The sequence below is a fragment of the Helicoverpa zea genome, chromosome 17, assembly GCF_022581195.2.
Source record: "Helicoverpa zea isolate HzStark_Cry1AcR chromosome 17, ilHelZeax1.1, whole genome shotgun sequence".
Taxonomy (NCBI): Eukaryota; Metazoa; Arthropoda; class Insecta; order Lepidoptera; family Noctuidae; genus Helicoverpa; species Helicoverpa zea.
Window position 1 is genome coordinate 6,503,893 of NC_061468.1, and position 18,198 is coordinate 6,522,090.

Genomic DNA, 18,198 nt, shown 5'->3' on the forward strand with positions numbered 1-18,198 from the left:
GTGCTACGTAACGTTATTGTGACGCACGTGGATCATTATAATGCATAGAATTAGACTGATTTAATAATATATCACCACTGGTCTTCGCCTATGAAGCCTTATCAGATTATACAAAGTTGCATTTGGACGTAGTTATGCAGAAACGTTCCAACCCACTGTACGCGTAAATGCTTATATCTCAAATTAAACTTGAATTTGAGATATAAGCATTTACGCGTTTCAGTTGTATTCTTTTTTATTCTAACTAGTAAAGGTACTAGAGGTTTTATTGTTGAATTATATTGAGTTTAGATAACCATATGCTAAATTTTAGACTGTTCAATCACAATAACTCGATTTCGGGTGACTTGTGGGTTGGAACGTTTCTGCATAACTACGTCCATTTGAAGATTGTGAAAACTTTTAGTTGGCCTATAGTTTTATTGGGCTATTAGACAGCATACATACGTATGGTCTTCGCACATTACAATGATCAGAAATGTATTTGAGGACTTAAAAGTATGATGAAATTCATGTTTACCTTCCAACTGAACTTTCGGCCAAATTTTTACCGTGGTATTTTTTTGAGTAGGTATCTGCTTAGGTACACCTACAGCATTTAAATAAATCTTTCCACTGTTTGAGACATGAGGGAAATCCCCTTGGAATCATACATTACAATCCAGTTGTCGTTTCATGACCATGTCCCCTGCATTTACGATGTAACTAAACTATTTCTACATTTAAATTTGCTCTATGGAGGCGGCTTATGTTTAGTTTAGTAAGAGCATAATCTGCATAATGCAAAAAGTAAGTAGAACTATGTATGTGTTTTCTCGTCTATCCATCATTCTGACACGTGAAAACTTATTTAGATGAACCATAATATGCTAATTAAACTACTTAAGCTTGGTGAAATACACCAAGCAGATGGCCTAGATGCAAGCAAATGAATCAGTCCGGCTTAGAATCTTTTGGCGAGGCAAACCCGCGAGAATAAGCTAGTACCTATGTAGATAAAATTATATCTTCTGGCACATGTCACATAAAATTGTAGGTCTCACCTACAATTATAAGGTGTATAATCACATGATTGTTTGTGAGCTATCTTGAATACTTCAGTCACATGTGAATGTGCCAAGTTAGCTGTTGAAACTACGAGCAGAATAAATCTAAGGTAAGTTGTTAAGTATATTCTAACTACATAAACTATACACTATTGACAGGTAGATTAATTCAATCAATACCAGTTTCATCATAGCTCGTCATAATTTTCAAGATTAAAAATATTTGTTTAGGTATAAGAAAAATCAGGAGATTACGGCCTTGAGAAATATTACATAAAAGTAACTAGTATTATTAAATTGCTCTGGAAATATTTTTAATGTTTTTCTTGTTAAATGTTGGAAAAAACTACCGGTGTGAGTCACTATTTTGTATTCTCCAGTAAGTAGTCAGAAACCAACGTAATTCATAACATAAATAAATACGTGTCGGTGAATTAATGTGAGTATTCGTATGCTTGTAGAACGCTTCACGGACGAGGTTTTTTCGGATTCATTTATTAGATATTCTAGCAGATATTCTCTACCTACTCATCTAAAATAAATATGTGTATATAATGTGTCCTTTTATTACCTACTGAATTATATTAAAATAACAATTAGAGCAAATACCCAATTCTGTCACAAAAACCCAGTGGGTTCTTCGAAAGGTCCTCAATTTAATCAATCATCCCTCCTACTCCCACTATCATGGTGAAAAAGGTAGTTGCTGACGTATGTGTCCTTCTACCAAAATAATATTTTTTATTTTCCTCGTCAAAGTCAAACCTTGTTTATATTCTCTTGTTATTTTTAACCTCCTTACCAAGAAACAGCCATTAAAAATGATTTCGTAATACTTCGGTAGGTACCTAAAGGGATAAAGCGTCAATCAATATGAGTTATGATACTAATAAAAGTGCTTGTAATGAATTCAGGATTAAACAGATTTAGTAAATAAGTACATGTTTGGTATGTATGGAGAAATGAGGAGATTAATAGAAGAGCCACATACATAGCCCAGAAGATATGCTCGTTAATATGGCAATGGGACCGCCTAATTGGGCGAATGAGGCTGAAAGAAGCACGGTCTAGCATACACCGTAGTGGAATTTGTGTATAGAATCCTGAAAGTGACAGCTGAAACGGATGCAAGTATTATAACTGAGGACATATGCTAGAGAAAATGCTACACAAATGCAAATGGAAGTATTTATATAATAAGTATACTCAGCATTTTTGGACTGTAACATAATTCTGTTTTGACAATGTCATAAACATTGTTCAGTGCAGCTCACGAAGATATTTATAAAGATACAATATCCCTGATTCGAGTAGTTTTAGAAAGTAAGATATTTTTGAACGTCCAGTTTTATTGAACTTTGGTAGGTACGTACAAGTTGTTTACGGTAGCTGCCTTGGTTTTTTTGACTGTTAATTCATTGGTGATAATACTCGGTACCATGATTAGCGCTTGTCATTTCTTAACACCTAAACATATGACGTCATTTAAGGAGAATCGTCTCTTGTTTGTTGTTTACCTTTATGGCTGACCTAGAGGTGCGAATGAGCGCCTCAGAGATATGTTTTTGTATTGATTATGCAACTAACTATAAATATATAAGAATCTTAATGCATTGTGTCGATGTCCTAGACATAGATGATTTTGGCCTACAATGAAGATTGGATAGACGAAGATCTAGTGTTATCTGAGTTTGATTATGTAGTGTTAGATAGATGTGTTCTAGATTTACTTTCCTCATAAGACCAGCGTTCTCGAAACTTGCGGGAAAGATTTCGTCAGTATATATTTGATGCAAAAGTTGATGCATTTCGAAATAGAATTCTCGAAAGATATTGGTGTAATGTTTTCTGCATTTTTTTTTAACAACTTCCCTGTCCCAGGAGTCATATGTTATACATCGATTGTTTTACTATTGTGTCTGCATCTTGGACAGCGAAGTGGTTAAGAAAATCTGTGCCTATGAAGCAGCATATAGGCGGCTTGGCTTCTGAAGGAAGGAGGTTGCAATATCCTCCTTGATTGTATGACGGATGTCTATGAGTCACCTTACTTCTCTTTACATTATTATGACAACAATTGGACTCATAGAAATATCCTACAGGTAGTACTTACACAAATGACCAATAGCAGCTTGGGTTAACACACTTAAGTGTTTGTCAACACTTACTAATCCATTAGAAACCTGTTCCTCACGTTTCTTGCAATTGAATGACAAGAGCAAACAACAGTATGACGGAAAATGTTTACTATTGCTTCTATAAACATCATCCTAGTTTTTCCAAACGAAGATGTTACTCAAATGACCCCTCCTGTCGAGGGTGCAGCTTGAGGGAGCGTCAGACTCTTACTGACTAAAATCTGCCATGTTCCTTCTTAAGTCTTTTATTTACCTGGACCGCGGTAACTCTTTCGCCCTGCCTCTCTTTTTCAAGCTTTGGCCCTTATGGGCCCCACTGGTGCTTGCTGACACTTTCTGAGGAGTGCGAGGAACAATGCGCACCGCTGGCACGGGCCTTCTGTCTCCTAGGGGAAGGACATTCAAGTTCCAGTTTTCATAGCTTTACCTAAATAGCTTAAAGGCAGCTTCGACAGAACCTTGCTGGAACTGCTTTACGAATCCTCTTCATTTGGATCCTTCCATCACCCGCTTCGTTCATGATCAACTTGTAATTATTTTGTTTTTCCGATATTGCAATTAAGTTTGTTTGTGAGAGCTTTTTGTTTAATAATAGACATACTATGTGGTAAAATATTTGATTATCTACTTTACTTCAAAACTGTAAAATTTCAAACCGAATATAGTATGGAAAATGTCTTTTATTTGCTAAATCAGATTAGGAAATAATAGAGGACTAAAGAATAAGGAAGGAAGGTATTTATTTTTCTTCTTCTGATGATTGATAAGAGGTGCCATATGTATGTCTGTAATTAATTAATGAAATAAATAATCTCATTAGTAGTAGTCAGAGTTTGCTAAACCCAGATTTTAGTGGTCTTTAGAGCATCAGTAATTCTCATAAGAGAAGCCTCTGAGACAAGTTATTTTTAGAAATAGCTACTAAAAATTCAAAAGTAGTGGCAGTGTCCACTTTTCAGAAAATCTAAAAAATCCTTAACTAAAATAAAAATATTGAGATAAAACGCAAGATATCAGACGCACGTTTTCGGCAACAACGTGTGTGCGAAAAAATCACGTTCCACGAATTTTGACAAATAAACGGAAACTAGTTTGTCTGTTGAACCAAAACGTCAATATGTTCAGTATAAAAAGTGGTGGAGGCTAGTCGGTGATTTACTAAGTCCAGTGCGGAGCTATAGGACAGTTCTATTTACACCAAAAATTAAGGTAGGTCAGTTCATTTACAAGGGGGATCAATAATTGTGGGAGACTGAATGGTCTTCGAAGGGGAGATTTTTTATATTGATGATATTAATTTGAAAAATGTGAATATTAAAAAAATACTAGTATAGAATATTACTTATTCGCAATACTTATGAAGGGAGCTTATACCGAGATAATCTGCCCAATACTTACAGACCACTTGCGTAATAACCAAAGATGTGTTTGGGAGTGCGTTGTTTTTTAGAATCAAAAATTATAGAATGTTTAAATTTAGTAGTGCAGAGTTTTGAGCAATCTGCTGCAATAAAAGCGATTGTTTGTTTCTGTTAAAAAAACTTAGTTATTAGGTGAACACTACAGGGTACATTTTAATACGCGTCTTTTTCAGCCCTTAGTTCGCAATTTTAACTTGGAATTAATTCTGTGGTAAAAAATTTTGAGAAATTAATTTTCTTTTAGGTACCCTTTATATTTTTTCTGGTCAGAATGTCTATTGTTTTCAATTTGAATTCCGAAATAACTTTTGATTCGGGTTTACCTAGTAATATTTTCGGTATAATTTTGTATAGCAAGGATAAGATTACCATAAAACCGTGGGTCATTGTCATATCAGCGGTCAAGGTATACATCAATAATGAAGTTCAGACAATCTTCTTAATAAATAAAGATCTCTTATCACTTTTTAATTAAAAATATGGCCATGTTTAGCATGATCATTAACTTTAATGATTAAATCAAAATAATAAATGCGTTGGTCTTTACAAGATTACAAAGGTTTTGTGCATAATTATCATGGGATGAATTTATATAAATCATTGTTATTCAACTGAATAAGATGTTAATTGTATAATGTATTATTCAAACTTTCGCATAACCGATTCTCAGGATAGTTTCGATGATGGCATTACATTCAATACCATTAACATATACTTTTGTAATTCTTTTCCCGAAAGCAGTCATTTGATCCCGAAATAACACCTCAAACTCTGAACTCTAACTTATTTCTTACAGAATGAGGACCTTCGTAGTAGTATGCCTCCTCGGGCTGGTAGCCGTGACCCTGGCCAGGCCTGAGTCCAAGTACACCAGCAAATATGACAACATCAACTTGGATGAAATCCTCGCCAACCAGCGCCTCTTGGTGCCGTACCTCAAGTGTATACTGGAAGAGGGAAAATGTACCCCGGAGGGCAAGGAACTTAAATGTAAGTACCCTAAATGTAACTGCATATAAGTATTAATGATGATGTGAATGATGAATGCGAATGTCTGTTTGTTTGCTGTTTGCTAAGCCTTCACGATAAAGTGTAACGTTCAAATCAAATAGCATTTAATCAAAGGAGGCTGAAAAACCGCACTTTTCGAACGTCAATTATATTATATGAGTCAGATCCCAAAAATGCCTACTCTTCACGACATAACACAAAGATTTAACCACCCATCAAACAAAACAATATTGAGACCCTGAAAATGCTTATAAGTACCCTTTTTGAGATGAGTTTAAATCTAAAGGATATATAGTGTACCTATTTCAATTTGGAATATTTTTTTGGAAACCGGTCTTGATCTTGCTCAGATTAAGGACCAGTATAGATGATTAGGTACGAATAATTATTGTAATCAAATTAATTAGTTGTCCTCTAGTGCTAGACCAACCAGTATTTTAGGTATACGTATCAAAATGAGAGTTAATAATTTCTTGTTATGCTAATATGGATAGCTCCCAATTTTAAAGGTTTCAATAATATAAAAACTACAACTTATGGTAAGTAGCTATCGTTTAGCTGGCTCCTTTTGTAGTATTGTCTTACCTGTTATTCCAAGCAGCTAAGTGCTGACGATAAAACGACTTGCATAAAGGTACCTACATAGAGTGACATCATAATTTGTTTTAAATATATGGTCGTTTCGTTTCTTGTATTGTAATTTTTTAACATTTCTAATGTACTTTCACCAATTTTTCAGCGCACATTCGCGAAGCTCTCGAGGAGGACTGTGCCAAGTGCACAGAGAACCAGCGCAAGGGAACCCGCAAGGTCTTGGCTCACCTCATCAACCACGAGGAAGGATACTGGAACCGTCTGAAGGCCAAGTACGACCCCGAGTCGAAATACACCGCCAAACACGAACAGGAACTAAGGGAACTTAAGCACTAAAGCGCTTTATAGATACGCTGGATTGTAGACTATTGATTCAAGCTTTTTGGTTAGTTATGTAAATTGTAAAAAAAGCGCTGCAGCAAAAATTTGTCCAGAAACGATCATCGTTTACCATATTCTGTTTAAAGTATTTTTTTACTTTTAGAAATATGTATGTATTTGTATGTGTTACTGAAGTGTAGTATTTTTTATATCAAGGCTTGTGAGTTACAGTAATACCTAGTGTAGAACATTTTTTTGTAATAAATTATTTTTTGTTAATCGATTGCACTTGTTATTTTATTAGTTAATCCTTAATTTGTAAATAACCTTTATGAGTACAAAATAGAATCAATTCATCTTTAGGACTTTTTGACTTAAGTAGGTATGGCATCGTTTTTTATTTGTTTGTTTGCTTGAGATGGAAGAAAATTATTTTACTTGTATTTTCTTTACCTGAAGCCCTTTCTGATTATTTTAAAGAATTATACATGTTTATTTAACATACAATATAAAAGGTACAAAGATTAGAGACAATGGAGAGGACATTAGAATAAAAATATTCATGCAGTAACATAAACTCTTTAATTGCATTGTTATTGTTGTAAATAAATGTTAATTACTGTAATTATAACGTAAATGTTCGCAATAATTTCACGTACCAATATCATCATTGTCACTAAATAAACTTTGACACTAACGTCATTGACAAGGCAATTATTTGAGTTGATGTGTGATTTGCAAGATAAATATAAATACTTACACATCGATCTATGTATTCCTAGGAATCGGTAAATGTTTACTCAGCATCAGTATTTTTAGGGTTCCGTACCCAAAGGGTAAAACGGGACCCTATTGTTTTCGCTCCTCTGTCCGTCCGTCCGTCCGACATACATGAACCGTGATAGTTAGAGAGCTGAAATTTTCACAGATGATGTATTTTTGTTGCCGCTATAACAACAAATACTGAAAACTAGAAGTAAGTAAATATTTTGGGGAGCTCCCATACAACAAACGAAATGTTTTGTCCGTTTTATAAATAATGGTACGGAACCCTTCGTGCGAGTCCGACTCGCACTTGGCCGGTTTTTAATATTAATATTATTTTTCCCAGTAGTGTCATCATTTGCCTAGCCTTTTCCCAACAGCATTGGACTTCTAGTATAACCACCTGCAGCTGGGTATCGGTGTTTTACATCGATATTCTTTGCTAAGATTATTTACTTATCAGACTTTCTGGCTTCTGACTAACCGTAACTACTGCCTAAGATGATCAATTGATAGCCGGAACACACGGAGGAACTCTTCATGACAAGATGGTCACCATCCAGGGACTTACCGCGACAAGCGTTCTTAACACATTTATCTACTTACCTATACATAAGAGTAGATATATAGGGCAGTGGGCGGGCATTCATGGTCATTTGCAGGTACTGAATCACACATTGGATCAACCCCATCTATTACCTGCTTGTTGGATCAACCCATCCTGAAATCACGCGATAAAAAGAACTCTAATTAATACGAACAATAATCATATCAAACGATATAAAATTAAAAAAAAATATACGATTATCATTATATACGTCAAACTAAGCGACTATAAACAAAAACGCGTGTCAGTCTATAGACTCGCTATCTCATCTAATCAATTTATGAAAATTAAATCTCCAAACTTCCCCCAACGTGAGGGCTGGTTTTTTTATTGTGAGACACACGGATAGAGCAAGATGACAGCCTACGATCGACACATTTGTTTAGTTTAAATGCTCTTTAGTCAGTACCTAAGTAATACGGTAGATGGCGTTGCTAGTAACCAAAACAGATGAGAATCAAAGCTTGGTGTTGATGATAGTAAATAAACATGCGAGTAGAACCGGCACTAATTACAATTATTATTTTAAGAACTTCAATTGGTGAATTCCGTAACCAATTATAATAGTTTTATTTTGATTAAAGTAATTCTAAACGTTGTAAATTATGTTGATGATGGAAATAAGATTAGATGCTGTTAACGAAGCTTGTGAGAAAAACATTGTGACGTAAGTAATATCTGTATTTTAAAAGTGGTAAGTGTAAGTGAAAAATCGTCATTCCCTTGGGCCAATTTATTTTTTGGGGTGAACGTAGCATGTCTTCTTCAATCATTATCATCCTCTGAGCCTTTTTCCCAACTATGTTGGGGTCGGCTTCCAGTCTAACCGGATTCAGCTGAGTACCTACCAGTGCTTTACAAGAAGCATGTCTTCTTCTTCAATATTTTTCCTATTTGACGTCATCTCACAAGTACCTAAGTTTTTTGCGCAAAATATTGCAAATTATATTCCATGTCAGTTTATTTACATTAAAACAAGATTTTCCAAGTTTCCGAGTTCTGAGACTGACCTGAATACATTTCGATCCAGTTTTATTTTTCTGCGAACCTATGCCATGGAATGTTTTTAGTAGTATTGCGGTTTCATAGTAAAAAACTTCCTTTAATTAACTCAAACAAACTATAATTTACACTAGGCTAAAGTAATTTATTATTCGTATGAGATATATAATAAAAATCATGAAGACATAGTAGCGGGCAGAAGCTAGCATCTATTATTATGATAATAACCTTGAAATACTAAAATGCATCGTTTAAATAAAAACAAATAAAGCAGGCGCTCGGATTTTGTTTTTTAAGTTTATGAAAACTTAAGTCTTTAGAATTTATATCACTAGAACAGTCTTAATTAATTCTTCATTCATTTTTTCCTTAATGTATTTTAGCAACATTTTTTTACGGACTTTTTTTGTACTTGGCAGAAGAAGATTACCCATAATGCACAATTATGATTTTATATTAGAACTGCTATTATGAAATCATAATTGTGCATTTATCAGTGGGGGGATATTGATCCAATTCACCAACATGCACTAGAATACATAAATTAATTAAACTGAAAATTCACCTGGAAGATTATTTGATTAGACTGAAGCGATAATTCTAAATAGAGAAAAACAACAAACAGAGGTTTAGACATTATAAATAGCCCTTTTATCTCCTTGCACAATTTTTCCTGAGAAAGGCACTTAAGAAATAGATAGGCAATTTTAGAGCTTTGATTACCTCACTCACTCACAAATGCAAATCTCACTCACAAATGCAAATCTCACTCAAGTCTATCAATGTCTCGGAAAACTACAGCATGCTGCTAGGCTGCTTCTTATCATAAAACATCCAAGGTGTAAAAACCCCGCAAGGATTAACCAACCGTGCCAATTAAAATGAGGCCGGTTTCCTGACGTCATATTACTGGTTGTTAACATGCAACCACATGGTACACAATCCTGAACCATAGATAATATGGGAGCAATGACGTAAAGAAAACAGGCTGTATATGTATGACCTGCCCATACAAGTCCGAAAATAGATGGGGAAATCCAGCAACAATTTGAAATTGCACTAAGTAGGTAGCTGCATGGTTGGTGTATAAACTTTTTTCTATACTAATATTATAATAAAGAGGTAGAGTTTGTGAGGTTGTGTAAGGACTGATTATGATAAATATTTTATCAATAGCAACAACGTTAGATATTATAAGTATCATAGGCTAAATTCGTGCACAGGAAGTAGTCTCCTAGGAAGCTATTGAAATACGGGAAACAGCTGGAGATATAATATTGTTTTATCTGTGATGCGGATGTTTTATTTCAGGGATCTTTGGGCGATTAGGATATCCAATGGCAATTTAAATTTTTGCTAAGTCATGTTATATAATTCCGTTTATATTAAGCTGAATATTTATTTCAATTAATGTTTATTTCGGAAACAAACAGATTTAATATAAAACCTAATTATAAACAAAGATTTTTAGATATAACGTACAAAATTTCCTTAGATTTAAATTGAATGCCGGAATATTAATATAAATATAAAATTTTCAGTTTGCAATTAATTTAATATTCTGTATGTTAATAGTGTTAATATGTAAAACACTAGGTTTGCCTTCAAACAGACAATTAAAGTTGGAACATCTGATGAGGGAAACTAATAAAAATAAACATGGAATGAATGAATAAGACTTCACTAACAATACCTCGCGGTTTCAATCGCGAAATATCTTTATTATATTTTTTCAATTAGGACCCAAACAATTTTATCTACAAAACAAAAAAATACATCATCATCTGCCGAGCCTTTTGTAAACTATTCTTGGTCGGCTTCCAGGCTAACCAGATACAGCTGAGTACCAGTGCTTTACAAGAAAATACATGATCGCATTTTATAATAATTTATGTGTAGGTATTGGTCTTGTAAGGACCTATATCAATCCCTAATAAAGCTCGGAGACAGTTCGCAAAAACCATTGACGTCAATATAAATGTTGATACCGATTAACGAGTACCTATCGATTCTGTCATAAGCCGAGCACCATCGATTATTATGTAGTCGAATGATTTAGTATAAAGAACACTCTTTGATCTAAGTAACAGCGAATACTGATATCTATAAGTTTAATACAAGAATTCAATGAAAATAAAGTTGACTGTTTCAATGGTATTAATTATGTTGTAAGTAATGTGAAAGCACCAGGAGAGCCTTATCAGCTAAAAGGTAGCTCTGGTATGTTCTTGGTGAATTCCTTGAATCTTTCTAGAGTTTTGAGTATTGTAAAAAGTAAGGCACAAATATAACCACAGCTGAAAACATATTGGGATTTGAATTACCCTTTATTAAAACGCTTTCATTTACAACTGCTTAATTTGTTCGAGAACGACAATATTCAAGATTGAGGTCGATAATACACATGTTTCGTACCGCCTGAAATGCAAACAATCAAAGTATTACGATTAGATTATATTTAATTCATACCTACACCCTACCTAAAAATACTACGTCCACAGTTTTTGCTAGCGATTTTTAAGTATATAAGCGCACTCAAAACTGCAGTTAATTATACTTCGTACAACTTCTCATCAGTGAAGTGACGACCTCCCAAACAGGTATAGTAATGTGAAAAATTAATTATTTTATTGTTTTTTTAAGCATTCTAAAACATTATTTTTGGTATATTTTGGGTCATGTGGATTCAAGGGCGTTCTTACAGTGTGCGAAAATTTCCACAGCGTCAACATGAACTCTGCTATCGTGCTATGTGTGGTGGCGCTGGCCGGCATGGTGCTCGCGCGCCCTGATGGTGACGGCGACAAGTACACCTCCAGGTGGGATGACGTAGACCTGGACGAGATCCTCGAGAACGATCATCTGCTGGTGCCTTACATCAAGTGCTCGCTCGACGAGGGCAAGTGCGCGCCCGACGCTAAGGAGCTCAAGGGTGAGTCAGTGGGGTTGTTTTGCTCTCAAGTGAAACTAAACAATTTAAGGCAAGTTTGCATGAACTTGTTACGTGTCTTATAGATATCCTCTTTGTGGGCTGTACTACCTTCCATTTTGAAAATCGAATATTAGAAATGTGTATTTTTATGAATTTACAATATTATAAAAATTGGCAGCACATTTTAGGTTCTACACTTCACCAGAAGATTAATTGCATTGAGACTCTGAAACACCATTTCATATATTAACAGAATATGGTATTTCTGTAGCCTAATTGATACAGGTTGTTGATGAAATGAATTTCCTTTTTGCAGAACACATCCAGGAAGCTCTGGAGACGGGATGCGCTAAGTGCACTGACAAGCAGAAGGAGGGAACCCGCCGCGTCATCGCGCACCTGATCAAGAAAAAGCTGCAAGAGTGGGAGAAATTGAAGGCCAAGTACGACCCCGAGGGCAAGTACGCAAAGAAGTATGAAAAGGAGCTCGAAGAAGTGAAAAACGCGTAGTTCAAATATTAAAACAAATTCAAAGTTCAAAATTGTGATTACTACCTATTTGATTCTTGCAATAAAGTTTGTTAATTTTTCTTTATACATTTTGTCAATCATTTAGTGAGAGTTAAGTAGTATTCGTTCAACTAGCTATGGAGAGCTATGGAGAGGGCTATGCTCGGTGTTTCTTTCCGAAATGAGGAGATCCATAGACGAACTAAAGTCACCGATATACTTAGCCCACCGGATTAGCAAGTTGAAGTGGCAATGGGCAGGCCATATTGCTCGCAGAGCAGATCTCTCAGAAATCTTTATAAAAGTTTGACACGGAATCGTATCAACGAAACCAGCGACACATCTTGGAACATGCACGGCAGTCAGCTACTAGGTTAAAGGACTAGCTATCGCTAGTCATTTAGTGTAACCCAGTTAGCGAGTCGCCTTGTCTTTCTTGGCAGAAGACCCAACTCCGTCTGTAACAGAGAGAAACAACAATTCGAATTCTCTGTTGATGCAATTTTGAGTGCTGGGGTGGCGTTTACACCCGTGTTATAAAAGAAATCAACAAGCATGCAAGAATCCAAGCATTTTACCGAATAAACACAGGTATAAGTATGGTAGGAGAAAACATGCTGCGCCGGGCCCAAATAAAATTGGGATAATTGCAGGAGGATGACGATGATGGTGAACACATTTTAATGTGGGCCAGTTCTACATTGACGTTATAAGTAACATGTGTATGTGTGTGTGTGTGTATGTGTGTACCCTATGTTCAGATTGAAAGAAAGCTGAGTTGGCCAACTAAAGCCCTCACCCAAGCGAGCTGGAGTACCCAGGGCTCCATAAGTTTCCACTTGGCCTTCACGCTTTATCCTTATATCCCATAGACTTTAATAAACAATTAGCTTTCTTCAATGATAAGATGCATTGGTATTTTTTTAATCACTCATAAAGGCAGCCCCAGTATTTTTTTATATTGTAGTCAGACCCAGTGTGATCTTATTTGTGCCAACTGTAGAATTGCAATTTAAAATTGCGAAGGCGTGTAGGGGCGAGGTAGCCCGAGCTCAGGAATCGGTAGTTTTTTATGCTTGCCGACGCGACATGGCTAAGGCAAGGCCGACGAGAACTTAAAGCTTTGGTGGTAAGTTATTACAATATTTCAAGACCATTTAACCTATCTTCGACGATCACTAAGACGAACAAAATGTGGCCGTCTAAGTTACATACAAAAACGTACTGAGACAAAAAGTAAGGGCTCAAAGAATTGATGTCAAATATGATTATTTTAGACCGCCTTAATGTAATTTACGAATTGAGGTGAAAAAAAATTACCACGATGCTGAGATGTATTTAGAGTAGAAGATAAGAGGCTAATAACTTGCGGGTTATGCAGTATTAAAAGATTGCCTTTTAGAGGCGAATAATGTTATAAAAGAAATGCCTATTGAAATAGTAGCTATATGCAAAATATGTTCCTCATCTGATGAACAAAAAAAAATTATATTAGGGTAAAGGCGGGATAGATGCCCCACTTTTTGAAATATGCTTATAATTTAATAAATATTGGTTCTACATTAATAACACCTATGAATGTAACTAGTTTAATCCTTTATGTTTATTTGTGATTTGTCTTTTTGGACCTATATACTACACGTTTTGCAGATTTTAGCTTTTTGTAGACCTCAATTTTTGGGGATAGATGCCTACCCCTATGGATAGTTGCCCCACCTTGAAAATACTAGCGAGGATAGATGCCTACGGTGCGGGATAGATGCCCTTCATACTGTTTAAGTATATTATATTAATAATATTTATATATTTTTTGACTTTAATTTATTTGAAATGAAAAGTATTTTGCAGTTTTTAAAATCTTTTTATATTCATTATCAGATTAATTAAAATTAACACAATAATATTCTAAAAGTATTTGTTCAACAAAAATAATGTATTTTATATTTGAAACACTTATTATAAAATATTAATTATTTAGTTTCAACATGCAAAATCATAAAAATCATTCTTTCTTAAAAACTAAAATAACACAATATACTTAGCATCATAATATTTAACCGGACAGTGCTTTAAGTTTTCTACATCTCGAGCAAAAATTTCTGAAAAGTATAGAGGTTTCATGTAACGAGCACTGACACATTACACATTGAATCCAGTCGGATTTAGACTTTGTTTATTCATAGTTTTCAAAGCATTATATGCAGTTATTTTTATTTGTATCTTTAGGCTCATCCTGCCCATCTCTTTTAGTCTTCTTCACCGGCAAACCTTTAGTTTTCTATTCCTTAACTTTGTTCTTAAGTGAATTGTCTTCATCTTCACTGTTTGAACTGTAAATCATTCGTAATCAATAAAAAGTGTAAATACCTATACATAAACACATGAAAAATATATATTCAAAGCACTTATAATACATTCAGGGTACACGTGGTGTATGGAGGGATAGATGCCCCTAGGGGCACCTACACCGTAAAAAATCAGGGCAACTATCCTTTTTGACAGGGTTAGATGCCCTAGTATTTTTTTAAATAAATAAATACAATAGAGCAACTATTTACATCAAAATGTATACTTCATGAAACAATATACATACGTAATAAAAAAATTGATGGAATTAATATCTACTTATAAAGTTATACAACAGCAAATACTCACCTTTAAAAATTTTACGCTCGCTGTAAGTTCGCCGCGGAGATGAATTCATACACGAGCGAAACGCGACCTCATCCCTCGATGGCGCGTGGCTAATTTAGGTGCGGGGTGCTTGTGGCTTCTAGTTAAACGGTTGTTTCTTAATCGCGAGCATGGGAAGTTAGGTTTTTTAAAAATGGGGCATCTATCCCACTGCGGCATCTATCCCGCCTTTACCCTACCGAATTCCAAAAAGACAGAAAAATACCGAAAAACTTGTTTGGTGGTTGGGTCTGGAAGTCAGTGTCTAGAGGATGCGGCTATGTTAATTTCGACATCGACTTCTAGGCACAATTGTAATTTTCGAGAGTTGCCGTAAATTATCAGGGTTTCCATCATCAGATCTTGGAACTGATGACAACGGGACCCTTTAAAGAAAACAATAATTGTTCAAAGCGACGGAGATATGCTCGAACAAACCTAAAAAAAATCGGACATCCGAGTTGGGAACTCAGTTTTGGGAAAGATTATTAAAATACACGTGATCACATTTTATAATTACCTGTTATACATGGGTGTTTGGTAATATAGGTATTCTCGTTCGTTCTCGTGGGTCTAGCTGTCGCAAGTGCGGCTGCTGAGCACGAGGTCTCGGGTTCGATTCCCGAGTCGGGCCGAAATCTGGCCTGGAGTCTGGAAATTGGTGATTGATACACCCGTACATCGGAGAGCAGGTAAATGTCGGTCCAGCGCCGGATCTCTCTCCAGTCGTGTCAGATTGCCGTCCCAGCGGGCTATGAGAGTAAAGGAATAGTGAGTGCACCTGTGTCTGCGCAAATGCTCATGCACTATAATATGTCCTGCGCAGTTGGCTAATCTCCTTACATGAGAACAGCTGCTGTAGCTGATAATCGGCTAGGAAGACATCAATGTAGGTATTTTGACCTATCTTAATTCCTAGTCAGGCTTGGAGACAGTTCATCGAGATCCATTAAAACTCTAATTTTTGGTAGCAACTCTGCTCATAGCTGTTTTTGAAATTAAGATATTCAGATATCTAATGGTTTCTACATAAGTATTATTTTGGTTATGTAACTAGCTGTCTTCTCAAGTTTTTACCCGCGTTCCATGGAACTCCTTCCCGTATCTAGCTTCCCAACAGCGAAAGAATTTTTCAAATTGTTACAGCAGTTTCGGGTCCTTTATGTACCATAACGACGTACTATTTAATGTTGCTCGTGGATTCAATCGAAAGCCAGTAAGTCTGACACCAGTCTAGCCAAGGGGTATTGGGTTGCCCGGGTAACTGGGTTGAGGAGGTCAGATAAGCAGTCGCTCCTTGTAAAGCGCTGGTACTCAGCTGGATCAGACTGGAAGACGATGATGATGGATTCAATCGGATCACATAGGAACTACTTCCCATATTCAGAATAGAACCTATTTTATCAAGAGATCTGAGCATTAATTTTATGAAAATAGGCCAATCTAAACAAATTCCTTCATGATAATCTTTTACTTTTTCTGGTAGCTATTTGCCATAAAGGTACCCCTCTATAATTAGCATTGTGTTTTTTTATTTAATTTGGCCCGTAGGTCAATAAAATATCTGTTATAGATGTTTAGATCAGAAATCAATGAAAATGTAATTAGCACTGCTCAGTAATAAAATCGTAATGCGAATGACGTATGAGGTTAATGGAAAGTTAGTTGTTCCTGGTCCTGGTAGACTCATTAAAGGCCCCTTAAGTTTGTACCTGCTGTAATAAACCGCCGCTGCTAGGCACAAAAATCACATATAGGTAAATATCATATCATCATATTTTACATAATGAGAATCTATTTGCTTTTAATTAAATTAAATTCAAGTTCAAACGAACTGAACTGCAATTGTTGGCTTTGTTTGAAAACGTCTCAACATTTTCGTACCTGAAAACAAACAATGAAAATATTATGATTAGATTATAATTCATGCACCAAAAAAATACTACGTCCCAACTTTTTGCCTACAAATTGTACGTATATAAGTGCAGGCAAAACTGCACTTGGTTATACATCTTTCAACATTTGATCAGTGAAGTGCCGACTTCCCAAACAAACAGGTACCTATAATAATTTGAAAAAATTAATTGCACTTTGTTATTTAATAACTTTAAATGTTTGAAAAAAGTATTCATAAATAATATTATACTAGTTGAAAGGTTGTGACGTACGAGAGCACGTACTCTCACTGTGTGCGAATATTTCCGCAGCATCAACATGAACTCTGCTATCGTGCTATGTGTGGTGGCGCTGGCCGGCATGGTGCTCGCGCGCCCTGATGGTGACGGCGACAAGTACACCTCCAGGTGGGACGACGTAGACCTGGACGAGATCCTCGAGAACGACCATCTGCTGGTGCCTTACATCAAGTGCTCGCTCGACGAGGGCAAGTGCGCGCCCGACGCTAAGGAGCTCAAGGGTGAGTCAGTGGGGTTGTTTTGCTCTCAAGTGAAACTAAATAATTTTGGGTAATTTGCATAAACTTGTTACGTGTCCTTCAGAGATCCTTCCAGACTGAATCCTTCCATTTAGAAAATCGAATATTAGAAATATGTATTTTTATGAATTTACCATATTATAAAGATTGATAGCACATTTTAGGTTCTACATTTCACCAGAAGATTAATTGCATTGAGATTCTGAAGCACCATTTCATATATTAACAGAATATGCTTTTTCTGTCGCCTAGTTGATAAAGGTTGTTGATGAAATGAATTTCCCTTTTGTAGAACACATCCAGGAAGCTCTGGAGACGGGATGCGCTAAGTGCACTGACAAGCAGAAGGAGGGAACCCGCCGCGTCATCGCGCACCTGATCAAGAAAAAGCTGCAAGAGTGGGAGAAGTTGAAGGCCAAGTACGACCCCGAGGGCAAGTACGCAAAGAAGTATGAAAAGGAGCTAGAAGAAGTGAAAAACGCGTAGTTCAAATATTACAACAAATTCAAAGTTTAAAATTGTGATTACTACCTATTTGATTCTTGCAATAAAGTTTGTTAATTTTTCATTATATATTTTGTCAATCATTTATTGAGAGTTAAGTAGTATTCGCTCAACTAGCTATGGAGAGCTATGGAGAGGGCTATGCTCGGTGTTTCTCTCCGAAATGAGGAGATCCATAGACGAACTAAAGTCACCGATATACTTAGCCCACCGGATTAGCAAGTTGAAGTGGCAATGGGC

The 18,198-nt window shown here is 35.8% G+C and overlaps 3 protein-coding genes across 4 annotated transcripts; all 3 read left to right on the top strand.

Annotated features, from left to right (window-relative positions):
- The first annotated feature begins 1,055 nt into the window (after positions 1–1,055).
- On the top strand, positions 1,056–6,810 carry LOC124638152 (ejaculatory bulb-specific protein 3-like). 2 transcript variants are annotated; one of them, XM_047175035.1, is made up of 3 exons: positions 1,056–1,156; positions 5,402–5,595; positions 6,356–6,810. In XM_047175035.1, exons 2-3 carry the CDS (start codon positions 5,403–5,405, stop codon positions 6,544–6,546), a joined length of 384 nt encoding a protein of 127 aa, XP_047030991.1. In that variant the 5' UTR covers positions 1,056–1,156; position 5,402; the 3' UTR covers positions 6,547–6,810. The 2 variants fall into 2 exon arrangements, with proteins under 2 accessions (XP_047030991.1, XP_047030990.1); XM_047175034.1 differs by lacking the exon at positions 1,056–1,156 and adding an exon at positions 4,262–4,393.
- Positions 6,811–11,156: 4,346 nt separating this feature from the next.
- On the top strand, positions 11,157–12,434 carry LOC124638151 (allergen Tha p 1-like). The gene is made up of 3 exons (XM_047175033.1): positions 11,157–11,505; positions 11,629–11,837; positions 12,154–12,434. Exons 2-3 carry the CDS (start codon positions 11,636–11,638, stop codon positions 12,345–12,347), a joined length of 396 nt encoding a protein of 131 aa, XP_047030989.1. The 5' UTR covers positions 11,157–11,505; positions 11,629–11,635; the 3' UTR covers positions 12,348–12,434.
- Positions 12,435–17,035: 4,601 nt separating this feature from the next.
- Positions 17,036–18,025, top strand: LOC124638450 (allergen Tha p 1-like). Its single transcript, XM_047175420.1, has 3 exons — positions 17,036–17,077; positions 17,228–17,436; positions 17,747–18,025. Exons 2-3 carry the CDS (start codon positions 17,235–17,237, stop codon positions 17,938–17,940), a joined length of 396 nt encoding a protein of 131 aa, XP_047031376.1. The 5' UTR covers positions 17,036–17,077; positions 17,228–17,234; the 3' UTR covers positions 17,941–18,025.
- Positions 18,026–18,198: the final 173 nt, after the last annotated feature.

Coding starts and splice junctions, on each gene's coding strand:
- LOC124638450 (XM_047175420.1), top strand. CDS start 17,235: ATGAACTCTGCTATCGTGCTATGTGTGGTGGCGCTGGCCGGCATGGTG. Junction 17,437..17,746: donor CGACGCTAAGGAGCTCAAGG/GTGAGTCAGTGG, acceptor TCCCTTTTGTAG/AACACATCCAGGAAGCTCTG.
- LOC124638151 (XM_047175033.1), top strand. CDS start 11,636: ATGAACTCTGCTATCGTGCTATGTGTGGTGGCGCTGGCCGGCATGGTG. Junction 11,838..12,153: donor CGACGCTAAGGAGCTCAAGG/GTGAGTCAGTGG, acceptor TCCTTTTTGCAG/AACACATCCAGGAAGCTCTG.
- LOC124638152 (XM_047175035.1), top strand. CDS start 5,403: ATGAGGACCTTCGTAGTAGTATGCCTCCTCGGGCTGGTAGCCGTGACC. Junction 5,596..6,355: donor GGAGGGCAAGGAACTTAAAT/GTAAGTACCCTA, acceptor CCAATTTTTCAG/CGCACATTCGCGAAGCTCTC.